Below are 18,572 nucleotides of genomic sequence, written 5' to 3'. Positions count from 1 at the left end.
AGACTCCCCACTGAGCAAGGAGTCCAAAGGTGGACTTGTTTCCAGAGCTTGAAAATCATGGCCTGAATCGAAGGCAGACACTTAACGGACTGAGCCACCCAGGCACCCCTACCTACAATTATTTATTTCTGTGTCTGTCTCATTAGATTATGACTTCTTAACAGCAGATATTTTTTTCTATTAAATTTCTAGCACATAATGAGATGCCTGGAACCAATGGTCACATAATAAGCATTTTTTTGAGTGAAGGCATATCTCTGGACTCTATTGTGATGAAGTCTGTGCTTTCTTTTCAATAATGTTCATGTAAAAATGCTTGATCTGTAATTTAGATGTAACAGTTAGATGTAATGGTCACATCTAGATCAGAGGATAAATATACATAACATAGTTCCCACACAAATAACTTTTTTAAACAAAAACCAAAACCTCCCAAGCCCAAATAACTTTTTACAGCAACTATGAATTAAGAATAATATAACCAGACTTATAACAATGACATTTTGAGCTTAGAAACCTTAACTGGTAATAACTGGATGCTATGAAAATGAATCGCTGGGAAACTTCTAAGTAATAATTTCTTTATATCACATGTAGACAGTAAGAACAGAAACCAAATGCTACAAACTCTGGTTAAAAGAGTAAATGATGTCTTTGTACAAAAATCTTTGTTCTATTTTATGTGAACAGAAGCAATGTCAAAGAATAAAGAACACAGGGGCGCCTGGGTGGCTCTGTCAGTTGAGCATCCAACTCTTGATTTTGGCTCCGGTCATGATCTCAGGGTTGTAAGATTGAACCCCGCGTTGGGCTCCACACTCAGCACAGAGTCTGAGTTTCTCTCCCTCTGCTCCTTCCCCAACTTGTGTGTGCTCTCTCTTTCTCTCTCTCTCTCTAATAAATAAATAAATCTTAAAAAGGAAAAAAAAAAGAATAAAGCACACAAAATTAAAGATACACACCTGTCCATGAATCGGTGAAACAGATCCAGGGGACACAGTACGAGTAAAAGCTGATTTTTTCTGCCATGACGTATTAACAGTTAGGTTTGTAAAAGATACATTTTGATAATCAGTCACTGATGCTGGTTGATTTGAAGAAAGTGATCTGTAAATACAACACTTCGATATAAGTACAGATAATCATTTAAAATCTAGTGAAGTACTACAAATTTATCAGCTTGTATATAATTTACTTTGAGTTTAAACACAATTTGTGGGAAAAAAATTCATGAACAAAGTACTGACCTACATTTTTATTTATTAAATTCCAGTATGAAATTTGGAACAAAAGGTACTCTTGGAGAGCCCAGCACAGATTAGATTGTGATTACGTAGCACGCTGACATGAATACCTATTAAGTATTTATACATTACCAAAAAAATGTATAAACTCCACTGTTAGCAAAAACTTACTCAGAGGAAGTTGAGGTAGCAGATACAGATACTGTAGGGGGAAGTAAGGCCTTCTTAGGAGACGCAGATTTTTCACCTGATGGCATTTTTTCTACATAGTTGCATGGAAACCAGCCAAAATTTCCTTGAAAACTACCATAAAGCCAACCAGGTTCTCCTACAGTTTTTTCATCAACCTATGGAAACAAAAAGAAGGGTTAACAATGGTTAGAATGCCACACATTTACAAAAGAAGGAAATGCAGACTACTGTATAGTAGCCTCATTTTCAGAATTAAGCCCATGGAACTAAAGAGTTGATGCCATTTTCTACAAATTAATAGGTCACTGATTATCTCTAATGACTGACAAAGTGCCTTTTTAAAATTTAATTTTTAATTCCATCCAAGTTAAATATGAAAATAGTTTACAAAAACAAACAGCATTCCTCATGGCTTATGATAGAAGACCCCATCACTCATTATGCCCTGATTTCCACTCCTCATAGTAACTTGCCATTTTCAGTTGTTTCTTCTGTATTACCTTCCTATTTCTAAATAATGTATTTAAAATACTATTTCTTGAATGTTTCAATTTTAGACATTATCTGTTGGCTTTTGATAATGGAAAATCAACATTTAACTGTCTTTTACTACATCTCCTTATTCTACCAATACTGCTATCTCAAAATTTTTGGTTAAATTATATTCAATGTTTACATTATTATGACTCTGTAAATAAATTTTCACATCTGAATCATGTGCTATTCTGATAATTACACTTACTTTCTTGCAAACTTATTATTATCCTATAGTTAAACATTAATTTTTGTTTTGCTTAGTTTTTTCTGTTCCTATGCCAGTCTTCTTGAACTCTCTAAGAGTTCTGAATACTATTTTTCAACTGGTAACACACATAGGTGGTTTATAGTTTCACTTTTTTCTCCCTTTTATTGCTGAGTAATATTACATTGTATAGATGTACCACAATTTTTGTTTAAATGTTTACACCTAGTGATGGACATTTGAGTGGTTTCCAGCTTTTGGCTATTACAAATAAAACCATGAACGTTTGTCCTTGTATATTGATCTTGTATCCTGCAACCCTGCTTGCTAAACACACTCATTAGTTCTAGCATAGCTAGCACAGCTATGTAGTAACTATAAAATGGTGTTCTGAAACAGAACAAAAGAAACCCCTGCTGAAATATCATCCTGTAGATCTAGTTTAAAACTACTTTAAAATAGCCAATCCAGAGCACTAAAACTGAAGACAAGAACATAACAGACCCCAAGGAAGTATGCAACCTAAAGTAGCATGCTCAGCAATTTACCTGATTTAAATGTTGGTCTCAAAGCATGAATCACTGACAGGTATGAATACTGGTGTTCGAACATTAACTTCCTCCTTTTTCTACAAACTGTTAAAAGTCTACTTTCTTTAATACTTTTTCCTAATATTTTCTACCGTTCCAAGAAGAAAAGGCCCATTCGGGGTGCCTTGGTGGCTCAGTGGGTTAAAGCCTCTGCCTTCGGCTCGGGTCATGATCCCAGGGTGCTGGGATCGAGCCCCATGTTGGGCTCTCTGCTCAGCAGGGAGCCTGCTTCCTCCTTTCTCTCTCTCTCTGCCTGCCTCTCTGCCTACTTGTGATCTCTATCTGTCAATAAATAAAATCTTTGGGGGAAAAAAAAAAGAAAAAGAAAAGGCCCATTCATTTAATCTTTAGAATCAGACCAAGTTTGCTTTGTCAGGGGTCAATTTTAACCAATTTCATATCTGTTATGTATAGCTCCAATTAATTTTTACTTATCAATTTACACAGAGAATTAAACTAGAAATTTTTATATAGTTCTCACAGGTTAATGGAAATTATTACTTCAAAAACAGCATTAATACATATGAACACCGGAAAAATAGGTTGTCTTGGAAAATGTTGCCAGGGCTCAATGGAATCTGTAATCTTTTTCACTTTCAAACAAATCTCTTCTGCTACCCTCATCCATTAAGTTGATGAGATCTTGCCTCCTATCTTACCAAGGATAGGGAAGCCCTCAGATCTGAGCTCACCTTCTAACTCAGCAAAATGCATTTTTAATAATCCTATCCTTCCTTTCTTTCAGCCCTCTAATTCCCAAGAAGAAGTTATCTAGTCCTTCTACTATTCTCTCCTCCTGTGCTCTAGATTCCAAGCCTTCCAGCCTTACCAAGAATCTTCCTCATCTGCATCCACTAGTCAGAATAGAGAGGTCTGCCAGGGAGACATGAGGTGCCTTCCTGAGTGTTCTGTGTTCTATATGTTGATCTGAGTGGTAGTTTCACAGATACACACATGTGCACAAATAATTTGAGCCGTATATTTACCGTTGTGCACTTTACTAAATCCAGTATCATTAATCCTTTCCCTCTCTGCAGATCTTTTCTATCATAATTTGAACTTGCTCAAGCTTCAGCCAAGTTAAAAAAAACCACCACCAAAAAACCATAAAACAAAACATAGAACAACTTCCCTCAACCCATACACTTCACTATCATTTTCTCTCCCTTCCAACTTTCAAAAGCCTCTTCAAAAGCTTCTTCAAAGAATTTTTTACATTCACTGTCTCCTCTTCCTCCCTTCCAGTATGTTCAGGTCACTAAAATCTGGCTTCTTCCCCCACCACTCCACTCAACTAATACTGTTTTCCTCCAGGTTAACAATAGTTGTGATACTGTTAATCTAATGGTTATTTTTTTAGTCCCATCTTATTTGACATGCAGACCCAGACCACTCTTCTCAAAATTCCCTCCTGCTAAACTACCCTCCTGGCTTTTTCCTACCCCTCACTGTTTCTTTTAAGGCTCCCCTTCCTCTAATAATACCTCCAGTGTTCATGTCTCTTGGGGATTGCATCATCAATCATCCTCTACACTCATGTCAATTACCATCACAACATAATGATGACACTCAAACTGCCCTCCTCTGATCTCTTCCTGAGACCTCTCTATATCTCTGGATAGCCAGAGGTGTATCCACCTGCTGCCTAGAAATCTGAAACTCACCCCAAATTAAACTCATTGTAACTCTTACTCCAATTCCCTCCTTCTGATCTTCCTCTCTTAGTGAATGACACTGTCATCAACCAAGGTGTCCAAATCAGGCATCTGTAACACATGACTCATTCTCTACATCAGTGATTCGGCATAGAACACAGTCGAGAAACTCTAGCTAACTCAATGTTCCCGTGGTAACTGCCATCAAGACTGGCTTGATGACCACGGGCGAGGTCTGCTGTAAAGCTGGAAGCTTTCCAGCACCTTCCTTCCTCGACTGCATTAGAATGTCTGTCTTTCTCATCAGACTATCAGCTGTTCAAGGGTAGAGACTGTGCCTTGTTCACTATATTCCTAGCCTAGCACAGCCCTCAAAAAATATTTGTTGACAGAGTAAATAAAAGATATAAGCAGAACTATGCGTGGGCTCCTCACCACATAGGCTGCATCTCTTCACTTCTGGACCAAACTCATCATCATCAACAGGTGAAGGATCAGGAAGGCCACCAGACTGTGGCACTCTCAGTGGTGGCGATGGTAACAGAAGGAATGGGGACCATCTCGAGTGTTTGAACAGATGTTTCTAGTAAACCCTATGCCAAGTATCACTAAATATTTGCTATGTAACAGATAAAATACACCAAACTGGTGACCACGCAGGGAAAAATGAAAGCAGGCACTGGCTCGGTAGTCCAGGTAATAGTACCTTAATTTATTAAGAAGAAAACTGAAGCAGAGACTAAAACCCAAGTTAGTATGCTTCTAAAACCTGTATTCTTTCATTATTCTTACATCACAACAGCTGTATCAAATGCTATTCCCTGCATCTTCCCTTATTCATCCATTTTCTGTGGTTTGTGACTATATAATAAAGGGCTTTTGTTTCTAGGAACAAGGGACTGCATCTAATTAGAGCTACAGAACCTGCCTCCTTCAATTCTTTTAATGTTGCCAGAAAATAATCAGCTTCCTCAAATTTCACTGGTAATTTATTAACAAAATCAGCATCACCTTTTACGATGTGAAGCAATGGCACAGTGTAAAGAACACAGGATTTGAAAATCAAAGACATGTATTTGCAACCCACTCTGTCACTGGCCTGCTGACTGTTACCTATTGTGTGAGTCAAAGCTGCCTTACCTAGAATATGGCAGTGATAATACACAACTGTGCAGTAAGTTGTTAGGGCCAAATCAGATAAAATTAAAGATATGCTTTTTAAATGATAAATCACTACATAAAATTATAGTCATTATTATTATTATTATAGAAAGTTATATACTTCATTGTATTAAGTTTATTCGTGAACAAAAAAGATTGTTTCCTACCTGTATTATATCCCCAGAATTAAAACTCATCTCATCGTGGCTCCTGGCTTCAAAGCGATACAATGCTTTATAATTTACCAAAGCACTAGCTGGCTCACCTAAAGAGAAGATAATGGTCATTATTTGCTACTTTCATGTACACACATCTTCGTGATGACTCAATATAAAGAACTTGTAAAATCAAAAGGAAAAAAAAAACTGAACATCAAATAGTAAAATGAAAATCCATTTGACACAGGCTTGTTAGGATTTAAATATCTCGTATAGTCACAGAATCGATATAAAAGCAAACAAGGACGTTCATCTTCAGTAAAGTAGGAGACAATGAAACAAAGCCATGACTTGCGGGGTGTGCCACGCGCAGGGACGTCGGGGAAGGCAGAGGAGTGGTGGCAGCTAAGCCGTGCAAAGCGCAAGGAGGCCAAGCAGCGAGGTTTGTTCTGTGGCACTCAGGATGTAACAGGGAAGAAGAGGCAGAGAGAGAGGTCACAGATGAGGTTAGCAGTGAACAGGGTTCAGTGAAGAAAGAGCTGTAGATTTACCAGTATGGTTCTAAAAGAAAAGCAGAAGAGCTCACAGATACACTACCCTTAATAAGATTAAAAATACTTAACTTTATTTGCAGAATAAATGCTTTGGCTTACAGAAATTTCAACACATGTATCATCAATAAGGATTCAAATATTTGTATATCCAAAAGAAATACAATAATATGTAAGGTATCTTAGGAATGGATACTGAGCTGTATCATGAACAAAGCATACCATCTGAGAAAATTTCAATATGCAGACTTAAAATTTTACTGTCGTGTCATTAAAATGAATAGTTTAGTTAACACTGGTTGAATAAACTACAACTGTTTACTTCAATTATGAAAACCATGTCAGGGTCTGTTCATTGCTACTCAGTGATCATGATCCTCTTCTTTTCTACAAGTTGTTTTAAGACTTCTACCCTCAGTCTGTTTTAATAAAGCCTATGCACTTCTCCAAGTTTAATTTAGAAAAAGTTTTTTTCTGACTCAAAGGTTAACATGTTTAAATTTTTTTTTTTTTGCTTTTCATCATAATCTTTTTATTCTTATTGCTTTCATTGTTCTGTGTCAGAAAAATCAAATCTATTATTTTTATCCTTATCCTTACACTGCTTCTCCTCCACTTTCCGCTCCTCTTCTTGAACTTTCTCTTGTGTTTTTTCTTCCTGGAGTCGCTTTTGTTTTTCTTCTTCCTCCTTTCTAAGACTTTCTCTCCATAAGTTTTCTTTTCCTTGCTTTGCTTTCCTTTACATAAAAAAAAAGAGTTTGCATAATGTCCTAAAATTTTTGTTATGCAAAATAACAACAAAATAAAAATATCAGATCTCATTCCTCACAAACTATAGGAATATTACATATTTCTTATATATTTATATATAATCTTATGTATTTATCATATAGCAAAGACATTAGCATGGGGTGTGGAGAAACAGTGGGGATCATGGATGAAGGGAAAAACCAATTAATCAGGAGACGACCCTTGGTCAAACAGATGAACTGGGGAGTAGGACTGACAATTTCCCATACCCTTAAATTCCCTCCTGTCAGCCAACCTCCCAATGCTGAGAAGAAAGGGGAACTATTCAGAAAATAAATATATAGGGTAGATCTAAATGTTCTTCCTCTTTCTCCCGATTTCTTACTTTCTCTCTAGATTTTTCACAAGGACTGTATTTCAGCTCTTATTTCCACTATCTAGCTAACTCCTGTTTTCAGGATTTGGTCATTACTGTGGAAACAGGAAATGCTTCTGGGCAGATTACCTACTTTCTATATTACCCCTTGGAAGTCTTTTTCATTGTTAGAGAGTAGGGCATGTTCCCCTATAGGTCCACGCTTCCGTATCCGTATGTGCTTCTATGACATTTGATAACAGCTGCAGCTTGGTTTCCAGCTGGGCAAGATGGTCTATGCCCCACCAAGGAAGACATCTTGGCTTAATTCCATGTCTCAATTCCTATATAATCCCCGAAACTGCAGACCCACTTACTCAGCCACTTTTCTTCCTCATTCCTGGACTGTCTTACACTCATACTCCTCGTTCATTAGCCCATGACTAGCTTCCCCTTGACCCTTTGCAAATCCTACCATACCCTCTCTCACTGCAAAGAGTGCTTTCTCCAGCACTTTCTGTGACTGACATCTGGCTCTCCTTTGAGGGCCAAGCTTCTCTGAGGTCCTTTCTTCATCTCAGCCACCATTCCTTTTCCTGGTGAGTTCTTCCGTCACCTTTTCCGACATTCTTCCACACTAAGGAGACCTAATCTAGCCTCTACTTGAATTCTCAGAGATTATAAACACCACAGAGTATTTACCCCATGTTTACTGGGATAAAGAAAGGCTAGAGAGTTAAAAGAATATGAAATTAAATTCTGACAAACTTTCTTATGTGTCAGTGCATGAGAAATGGTTCAGAGCCAAAAGATACTTCAGAAGCTGGACAAAGGGCAAGGAGGCCAAACCTACACTGAAAACCTGACTCTAACCAACAGCGGGGGACAAGGAGGGAGCCTTCCTAGGCAAATGGCTAAGAAATCAAGTTGTTATTTCTAAGACTCAGCTCTGGACTGATTTGACATGTGTGTCTACTCTGATTTCTTTCCTCTTCTATAGCAGGATAATGTGTAAGGAGGATGAATGAAATGAAAACGTGTATTATTAATATGGCTTGCTGGCCTAGAAAAAATTGTGAGCGGTGATAAAGAGATAGTAAGACACTTGCAACGTATCAGCAGAAAATTCTGACACAATGACTAGCTATGTAGTTACTGCACCATTCCCTTGTGCAATGTTCAGTGGCAGTTAAGTGGTTAAAAAAAAAAGCCTTCTTAATTTGAACTTCACTGTCTCCGCTTTTACATTATTCTAGTGTTTCTTGTTAGCGGCCACAAAAGTAGGGGCCTTGGAGTAAAGAGTACTACAAAATTCTGTTTAGCAATCTCCAACTCCTACTGGAATGATGAGGAATCAAGAACAAGGAGTAAAACCAGAGTGTCCTTGCATCACAGTCAACAGCGGCCACTCATTAAGTGTGCTGGGAGTGGTTATTCTGAAGCCATTAAAAATAGAGGCCTGCGGGGCGCCTGGGTGGCTCAGTGGGTTAAGCCTCTGCCTTCGGCTCAGGTCATGGTCCCAGGGTCCGGTGATCGAGCCCCGCATTGGGCTCTCTGCTCAGCAAGGAGCCCGCTTCCCTCTCTCTCTCTGCCTACTTGTGACCTCTCTCTGTCAAGTAAATAAATAAATAAAATCTTTTTTAAAAAAATTTAAAAAAAAATTGAGGCCTGCTATGTGGTAATATGTCCTTCTTGCCTTCCTAGTAACTGTTAGCTCCTTCATGAGCATTATTCGCCTCCCTACCTCCAAGGCAAAGGAAAGCTGGCTCCTTAGTATTTGTTAATTATACTGATTTCTGAAACTAGAGAACTTGAGGTGGGGGGGAACGCGGCTAAGGAACATATTAGAAACAGGACCTCACAACAGAAAAACATTATGCCGAGACTCTACATAAATGGTGCTATGCTTCAGATTCTGCAACTGTCTTACTTCTTGCTATAAATGGAGGCAACTGATAAGCTCAGTGGCACAAAGAGAACTGCATCAACTTGGCATTATATACTCCATCTCATCACTTAATGAAATTAAGTATTTGGTTTTTGTGATCTTTCAGCAAACTAACAGATTTACAATGGAGAGACGGAAGTGAAGAGTGTAAGACATTTGTGTTTGGCTTGTTAGCTACATTATTTTTACTTATGAGACATGCCTCAATATTTCTATTTCTCAGGTGGAGAAATGGGGTTCAAAAGGTAAAGTGACTTAACCACGGTCATCCAAATAGTAAGTGGGAGACCAAGAAGTCTAGTCCAGGTCTGACTCCAAAGCCCTGTTTTTCACCAGTGGAACATAAAATTGATTCCTATAATCTCAGTCCCTAAAAGAAAAACTGAACTTCTAAAATTGAGACTCTAATTAGCATCCAAGGATAATCCTTTTATTTCCCTTAAATTTTCATAGTCAAACTAAGATATGGGCAACAAAATTAGAATTCTAATAGTAAAGTAGTATAATAAATTTATCAGCTATATTACCTTATAGCCTCATCTTCTAGTTTCTTTTTCTGTATTAGCTCTGACCTTTTTCTTTCAATTTCCTTCAATTTGTCACGTTTGATTTTATGAAGTTGTTCAAGCGCTAACTGCTGTGTGTTGTAGCTTTCTCTCAGTTCCTAAGGAGAAAACGAAAATAAGTCAATATGCCGTTGATTTCAATATTTTTGTCTTATATACTAATGTGGCATTTTCATTAAGAGACAAAAATCTGAAAGCAAGTTAAACTAAAGTAAAAAGAGTAAAAGTTTAAAAAATATCTAGATGATTAAAAAGTCCTGAATATAAGTATTTAAGTCCTATAACCACTGAGGACAAATATATGTTAAAGTCATGTACTTGTGCATTAACTCTTTTCAAAGGAATAAAGATAAGCCAATTTCATAAGCCAAATCTTTGATTTGATACTTTATTTTCAATTAAAAAAAACCCCAATCCACTAAAAATATGGGGAAACAGGGTGGTGGCCTAGTCAGCTGAACATCCAGCTCCTGCTTTTGGCTCAGGTCATGATCTTGGGGTTGCGCAACAGAGCCCTGCATCGGGCTCCATGCTCAACTTGGAATCTGCTTGAGATTCTCTCTCTCTCTCTCTCAAATAAATGAACAAATCTTTTAAAAAAACATGGGGAAACAATCTGCTTATTATTTGAAGAGGAATTTTATTCAGTCGTATTTTTTACATAGGTTTACAGTAGGTTGGCTGAGTACCCATAACTTATCCAGTAAGGTCCTGAACTAAACACAGAAGCAATTATTAAATAATTCAGCTAAAACTAAAAATGGAAAAGATAATGTCTACCTAAAATCATGACTACAGTAACCCAAAATAATGAGAAGTACTGCAAGCAGGAATTGAAGTAAATACTTGCTTAATGAGCATCTAGTTCTATGTGGTGTCACAAAGATGCACAGGGAATCAAATCCAGGGCCCGCTGGCTCTCAAGTTTTTGCCTTCAAAGAGCTTGAAGTCTTCAAAGCAGAGAAAAGTCCCAAAATGTGGGATAGAGATAAGCACCTTAGCAGAAACCTGTGGTTACCTGTTCAGCATTTTCCTTCCGTCTTCTAACAGCACCTTTCCCACAGCGCCTCCCTATTCTGTGAGGTTGTTAGGAATCTGTCACTCAGATTCTACCCACTCCCACTCAGGTGCAGTCATTTAATCTAGGCCTAACTAATCAATCACAGCACCCCACCTCCCTGGCCAGAATGACTGGTCCAAAGGACATAGACATGGATCCAAGCTGAGCCAGAATCCTTTCCTGGAATTCAGATAGACTGAAAAGGGGAGAAAGAGGTCTTTTCTTCTCTAAACGCATTAAACTGGGATAAGACAAACCTGGAGCTGTCCCACCACCAAGTGACGCCACTGGGGTGGAAATGAAATCCATACAGAAAAGAGGGAAGCAAAGACTGAAGACAGAGGGAGGGAGGCCTGGAGAACCGACTCTCCCAACTGCATTCCTATGCCTAGGAACTGCTCCTTCCTAGTAGCACTTATATGGACTCAGCGGTCCTGGGACTCTTCCAGTAACAACTCTTGTGAGCTTAACTATTTGAAATGAGTTTCTTTTACATGCTATCTACAGAATCTTGAACAAGAGAGTTTAAAAAGACTGGATTAAGGAAGAGGAAAAAACACCAAACCAAAAAACCCTCACAAAAACCTAAAATAATCAAGAGGTTTCATGGCAAAGGTGGGACCTTCCACAGTACAGCTGACCCTCAAATAATTGGGGCTGAACTGTTTGTGCACACCTATACACAGATTTTTTTAAAAATACATACAACAGAATACCATAAATGGGTTTTCCTTATGATTTTCTTAATTTTCTTTTCTCTAGCTTAATTTTAAGAATATAGTATGATATACATACAATACACAACATATGTATTAATCACTGTTATAGGTTAGGTGCCTGGTCAATAGTAGGCTATTAGTAGTTAAATTTTGGGGAAGTCAAAAGCTCTATGCAGATTTTCAACTCCATTGGGCACTGGCACCCCTAACCGATGTGGTTCAAGGGTCAACTATATTTGGTAGAATGTTTTGGTAAAAAAACGTTTTGGGGTATCTACCCATATAATAACCAAACCAAACCAAAAAAATCCTCCAAAACAACCTCTCCCAAAACCCAAGAAACTCAGTTTCTTTCCAGAAATAAAATATCTTATAAGTGGACCCTTTTAACTTAGTTAAGTGATAGATATGATCTGAGTACAATGGGGTGTAAATCTGAAGACTACGTCCAAAATGTCTGAGATCAAGACTCGCAGCTTAAGCCAATAATAATACAAATACTGCATTCAGCAAAGTTTCCACAAATCTCAGCTTCAACAGTTCTCTTGGTCACACCTTTCTCTAAATTCTACTGAAAAGCAGAAGGATATGGTGGTTACAATCCATGGAGGAGCAGTTTGGCTTAGTGATAAGGACTCTGGGAACATCGGTCTGAATCAGGCTCTGTCAGTGGTGGGCTGAGTAACATCAGGAAAGTTACTTGCAGTTTCCTCATCTGTAAAATGCAGTTAATTCTAGTACATGCCTCACAATACTGTTGTGAGGATTAAATGGGTTAGTACCTATAAAGTGCTTATTACAACTGTGGAGGACACAGAGCAAGTTCATAGTAAGTTTAGCTATTATTACTGGCTGAGGTCATAAAGAAAAAGAACTGTAAGGTTAAAAGAGAGTAAGGAGGAGCCAAATTAACGTCTGATCTTCTTATGGCTGCAAGATTAGCCCTCCAACGTGTCCTGTAAGATATTGTTTCAAGTCTTCCTTTACCAGCCCATTCCTGCAGTGTCTGAGTTCATGAGCTTCCCACGCTCCCCAAGGTATCCTGTGCCTTCCTCTATCATAATCAGCGTCTCCAACACTGGACTGAGTTTCGTGACAAAAGGACTGACTTTCCTCAAGGTATCCCCACCCAAAAGGGCCTGGTATTGTGTGGATATTTAATTAATATTTCTTAAACGAATGAGAAAGCATAAACAATAGTCTATACATATTAATAAGATTTGAAGAGCACTGTAAGGCTTGCCAGAAACTTCCTCTGCCTGACTGCAATAATCTTGGCAATTCCTATCACTAGACTCATTCCTCTGGATTAAGTCACTGCTTCCAGCAGGCCCTTGTTCAATAGATGAGTTAACTGAGGACAAGTAACTTAATCAGCACTTGTGGACAGTACTGTTGCAGTCTTAAGAGAACGACAGATCTTTTTCAGGTTAAGGAAGTTCTATTCTTAATTTGCTAATAAGTTTTTCATGTTTTAATCATGAATGGATTTAAAATTTTCTCACATACTTTTTTTATAAAAAGATTTTATTTACGTATTTGACAGAGAGATAGAGAGCACAAATAGGCAGAGAGGCAGGTAGAGAGAGAGAGAGAGAAGCAGGCTCTCTGCTGAGCAGGGAGCCTGATGTGGGTCTCGATCCCAGAACCCTGGGATCATGACCTGAGCCGAAGGCAGCTGCTTAACCGACTGAGCCACCCAGGCGCCCCATCACATATGTTTTTTCCATCTAATGAGATAAACATACCATTTTTTCCCTTTAATCTGTTTATAGGGCAAATTACATGTTTTTGTATGTCATATCACCTTCGCATGACTAAGATAAATCAACTTTTTTGGTCATTATGGATTATCCTTTTTTATAAATTCTACGTTTGTCTTTTTAATATTTTTTAGAATTTTCACCTCTACATTAAACTGGCCCATAATTATCTTTTCTCATACTGTTCTTATATGTTTTGGTATGTCTGTGATAGCTTTGTATAAGTTGGGAATAATCCCACTTTTCTGTATTTTGAAACAGCTGTGTAAGACTACACTTGATCTTAGCCAAAAGGCTGAATGGCAACAAAAACAGCTATGTAAGACTAGATTTACTGGTTCCTCCAGTAAAGACTCTGTGCTTCTCTTTTAGGAAAGATTTTAAACTATAGATTTAAAATATTTTATAACAATAGAGCTATCCAGATATTTTATATTTTGAGTCAGTTTTGGCAAGTCGTAATTTGTTCATCTATGTTTAGCATGCACCAGCAGACTGAGGGGGAGAGGGAGAGAGAATCCACAAGTAGATTCCCCACTGAGTGCACAGGCTGCTGCAGGGCTCTATCTCAAGACCCTGAGATCATGACCTGAACTGAAACCAAGAGTTGGCTGCTTAACCAAATGAGCCACCCAGGCACCCCAATATGCTCTTCTAATGTTTGCAGCATATATATTTATATTTCCTTTTCATTCCTAATTTTATTACTTCCTTCTTTCCTTTTAAAATTGGTCTTGCCAAAGGTTTAAATTTATTAATCTTTAAAAGAGTCAAATATGGGCATTCTTGATTCCCTGTATTAAATGTCTTTTGTTTCATTAATTTCCTTCTACTATTTTTGCTTTATTACACTAGTCTTTTTCTAGCTTCTTAAGGTGAAAGCTTAGCTTATACATTTTCATCTTTTTTTTCCCCAATATAACCGTTTATGGTCAAATTCTAATCATCTAGGTTGAATTTCTGCTCTTACACTTACTAACTGTATAACCTTGGGCACCTTCTGTGTCTTAACTTACTCCTATGTGAAATGTGGAGAAGAATAATACTGACCTACATCATAGGGTTAATGTAAGGATTCAATTAGTAAGACACTTAGAACAGTATCAGTTCCAGAGAAAGCCCTAGCTAATATCAATAATATCAGATCTAATATCAGAGAAAACCCTAATCTAGTATCAGAGAAAACCCTAGCTAATATCAATACATCTTTATTTATGAATCAGCAAACAGCTACTGACCCCTGATATGACAGAGGAGAAGTCTGTTAATTTATACTACTCTCCACCACTCTGTTTCCCAGTGTTGATATTTACTGGTAGTTAATCTACTTAGCACCTTTATAACTTAAAAATATACTTAATCTACTGTTTCATTTTCACAAACACTTGACATTGTACAACTCTAAATTTTTCTCTTTTTATTTTAAAAACTTTCGCAGACGCTGATGATTTCACCCCAGATACCTCATCACTATTCTACAGAACTACCACCCCAATGCTAGTACTAAATTACAGACATTTAACACAGCCATACAGTATTACTTAATACAGAGTTCATATTCAAAAATGTCCCCACTACTGTAAATACTGTCCTCAATAATAGCTTTTTTTCCTTACCCATGATCTCATCAAGGGTCACACACTGCATTTCGCTGTCATGACTCTTTAGTGTCCTTTAGGCATGGCTCTTTGGTCTCCTTAAAACATAAAGATTTCCTCCATCTTTTATGAGATTCACATTTTTAGAGTGTGGGTCAGTCAGCTGTTTCATAGATCAAATTACAATTTGGGTGTGTCTAATTTATTTCCTTATACTTAGATGAAATTATTTTTGGCAAAAATAATATAGTGGCGATGTTGTGCTTCTTTCAGCACAGTGTATCAGGAGACACATAATGCTGGTTTGCACCATTTTGGTAATATTAAATTTGACCACTTGGTTTAAGATTGGTTTACTTAGTTTTAGTCCTGAGTGTACCTCAACATGGCTCAACAAAGCACTCATAAAAATTTTTAAATCCAGCACCTATTTCTACTTTCTCATTACTCAGAGAGAGTACTTATTCTGCCATCCTGGTCGAAATGGAAGATGTAACTTGCTGAACTTTAACCACTAATACGGAATACCTCCAACAGTGACAGGAAGTAATGTTATATTCTGATTTTTGCTTAAAGAAAGGATATAATGTTCTTTCCAAAGGCCAGGTCTTAAAACAGATTCAATGGACAAAATACAGCTCAGCTCAATAATGTGATATAATGTGATACAAAAAATTTTTATTAGTCATGAAAAAATATCCTAGCAGAATGCAAATTAGTACCTCAAACTTAACATCTAAAAAACCCCAAAACAAAAAACTCTGAACATCTGTGTAGCACTTTAAAGTGCTTTTACACATAAAACCTACATTTGATCTTGATAGCATTCTTGTAAAATAGATAAAATGATGACCAATTCTGAGACTCAAAAGATTAAGTGACTTGCCTCTTTTTGAATTATCTCCACCATGTCATTCAAACCCCAAATCATACCACAGATTCTATATTTACTTTCACTTAACTCCACTTTCAGCTAAATTACTGAAATATCTTTATTAGATAAAAAACACTTTAAAAATTAAATGATTTAAAGGGATTTGAAACAAACAGTATTTCATGTCCATTCTAAAGGAGTCAAGAACACAAAAGCAGCATTCTGATTAAGAGGAGGCAACATCAAGTCTTAGTAACGACCACTAACCAACCCTAGTGTGCTCGTTATCTCAGTCTGTTAAACAGTAAGGGGGATCACCCACCTCCATCCTGAATCAGAAGGCCATCAGTAAAACTCAATTTTAGAAGCATTGTCTATAGTAATGAGGACTAGTTAGAAGGCCAGAATGACAAAGCCCCAATGGAGAAATTTAGGATAGAGGTCTGTGATAAGCCCCAATTCTGTTGTTGGCAGATTCTACTTTGTCTCTAAGGAATAGTAACTCTTCAATCATTATCCCAAGTCAGCAGTGGTGACCTTCAATGCACTGAAAGTACTGGGTGATTCAGGATGATCCCTACTAATAAGAACAACAAAAAAATTTGTATGGTGCATAATAGTTCACAAAGTACTTCTGTACATATGCGATCTCATTTAATCGCCCTAAGACTCTAAAAAGAAGGCAGAACAGATACTGTCAGCTTCATTTTGTAAATGAAGAAAGCAAAATTTGGAGGTTAAATGACAGTTATACAGCTAGCACATGGCACTGGTCGGACTAGAACTCATTTCTTCAGATTCTGAGGCCAATACTCTTCTCACTATTAACTCACTGCTAAAGATACGACAGTGTGTGAATTTCTTTAGTGGAATAAGGGCATGTCAAATGTCTCATCTTTGGACCCACACAGGCTTTGCTGTGTGTCCTAGTGTCACTTAAGCAGAAGAGTAAAAATTACCACTGATACTGTATATGAATATGACAGGGTCCAGTAGAACGTAATTTCTTTAGACAAATAATTTTAAACCTTATACTCCCATTCCACCATAAATAGGCTAAAGCAGATGCTCTGCTGTCTCAAAGACCACAAATTAGAACTCACTGCCTGTCTTCCTCCAAGACCAAAAAGGCCAATTTTCTCTCTCACCTGTCAACCCACCTGGCCTTCCCTGTCATCCTTTACCACCCAAATCCTCATCTCTAGAATGCTGTTTATCCTTGATCTGACCCACTCTCCCACCCTTCCTCTCCTCAAATCCCTCCACTGCTGGGGACCTTCCTGTTTGTGCTCAGGAAGCTCCTCACATATCTGCAGAGCTTCTCTGAACGGAAATCCCCTTAGCTCTTTGTCCTTTTGGCTGATCCCTCAGGACGCCGCTTTTCCTCCATTTCTCTCTCAGTTTACTACCACATATTCCATTTACATCAGGGTGAGGGGATAACTAAAGTTATTTTCTTTGCTCTTCACTGCCATTTCCAGACTATTATCTCTCTTCCCTTTTATGAAGTCATGCTTTTCTGAGGCTCATGCCATCTTGCAACACTCCCCTCCTCTTCCTCTTTATTGGTATCTCTTGATCACCTGGTCTGATCCTCATTCATTAATCTTCACTACTCTCCAAGGTTTTGACATCTACATGGATTGGATCAAAACCTCAACTCTCCTTTTTACTCCACTTAACTCACCATTTGCATTATTGTATGTTGAATCTTTTCATCATTAGAAACAGAACTACCGGGGCGCCTGGGTGGCTCAGTGGGTTAGGCCTCTGCCTTCAGCTCAGGTCATGATCTCAGGGTCCTGGGATCGAGCCCCACATCGGGCTCTCTGCTCAGCAGGGAGCCTGCTTCCTCCTCTCTCTCTCTCTCTCTCTCTCTCTCTGCCTGCCTGTGTACCTGTGATCTCTGTCAAATAAATAAATAAAATCTTAAAAAAAAAAAAAAAAGAAACAGAACTACCATTGATTAAAGATCCCATTCTTCAAACGTAAGTTTTTATCCTTGGAGATGTTGTACCTGATACATCCAACGACCCCAACAGCTTCTCCTTTTTCATCAGCATAATTTTCTTTCCTCATACCTCTTCAGGTTCAGTCCATATTTCAGAGTTCCTCTTTGCTGAAATTACTGTGTCAAGATTTGCAATTCCCTGTCCCTCCCTCATTGTCACGTCTATTAAAACTTCAAACCTGTGTAAACCTATGACTCTACTTCACCCTTCTTTGTGTTTTCATCTAAGCAGCTGAACTTTGGTGGGGAAAAATCATACAATTAGGCATGCTGCTTTCAATTTATTTTTTTAAGATTTTATTTATTTATTTATTTGTTAGAGAGAGAGAGAGAGAGCGCACGCACGCACAAGCGGAGGGAGCAGCAGGCAGAGGTGGAGAGAGAAGCAGGCTCCCTGCTGAGCAAGGAGCCCGATGCAGGAATCGATCCCAGGACCCTGGGATCATGACCTGAGCCGAAAGCAGCGGCCCAACCAACTGAGCCACCCAGGAGTCCCTGCTTTCAATTTATATTCATGACCTCCAACTTCACACAGGCATTCAACATTGCTTAGCACATATACTGTCTTCCTCTACTAAGCATACACCCCTTACCCCCACTGCCATGTCTATTTCATGCCTACTTTTCTCTCCTGA

At 38.1% G+C, this 18,572-nt stretch overlaps 1 protein-coding gene across 2 annotated transcripts in view; it reads right to left on the bottom strand.

The window, feature by feature from the left end:
• ITSN2 (intersectin 2) overlaps positions 1–18,572 on the bottom strand; it is a 137,332-nt gene that overhangs the window by 53,423 nt on the left and 65,337 nt on the right. For both annotated transcript variants that reach the window (XM_080813960.1, XM_080813959.1), the window contains 5 exons: positions 9,874–10,010; positions 6,894–7,030; positions 5,752–5,849; positions 1,416–1,591; positions 963–1,107 (listed from right to left, as the gene is read on the bottom strand). In XM_080813960.1, the coding sequence (XP_080670086.1) occupies positions 963–1,107; positions 1,416–1,591; positions 5,752–5,849; positions 6,894–7,030; positions 9,874–10,010 (693 nt within the window). The remainder of the gene's footprint in view (positions 1–962; positions 1,108–1,415; positions 1,592–5,751; positions 5,850–6,893; positions 7,031–9,873; positions 10,011–18,572) is intronic.

This window comes from Martes martes, assembly GCF_963455335.1.
Source record: "Martes martes genome assembly, chromosome: 9".
Lineage (NCBI taxonomy): Eukaryota > Metazoa > Chordata > Mammalia > Carnivora > Mustelidae > Martes > Martes martes.
This window is presented reverse-complemented; position numbering and strand designations above follow the sequence as displayed.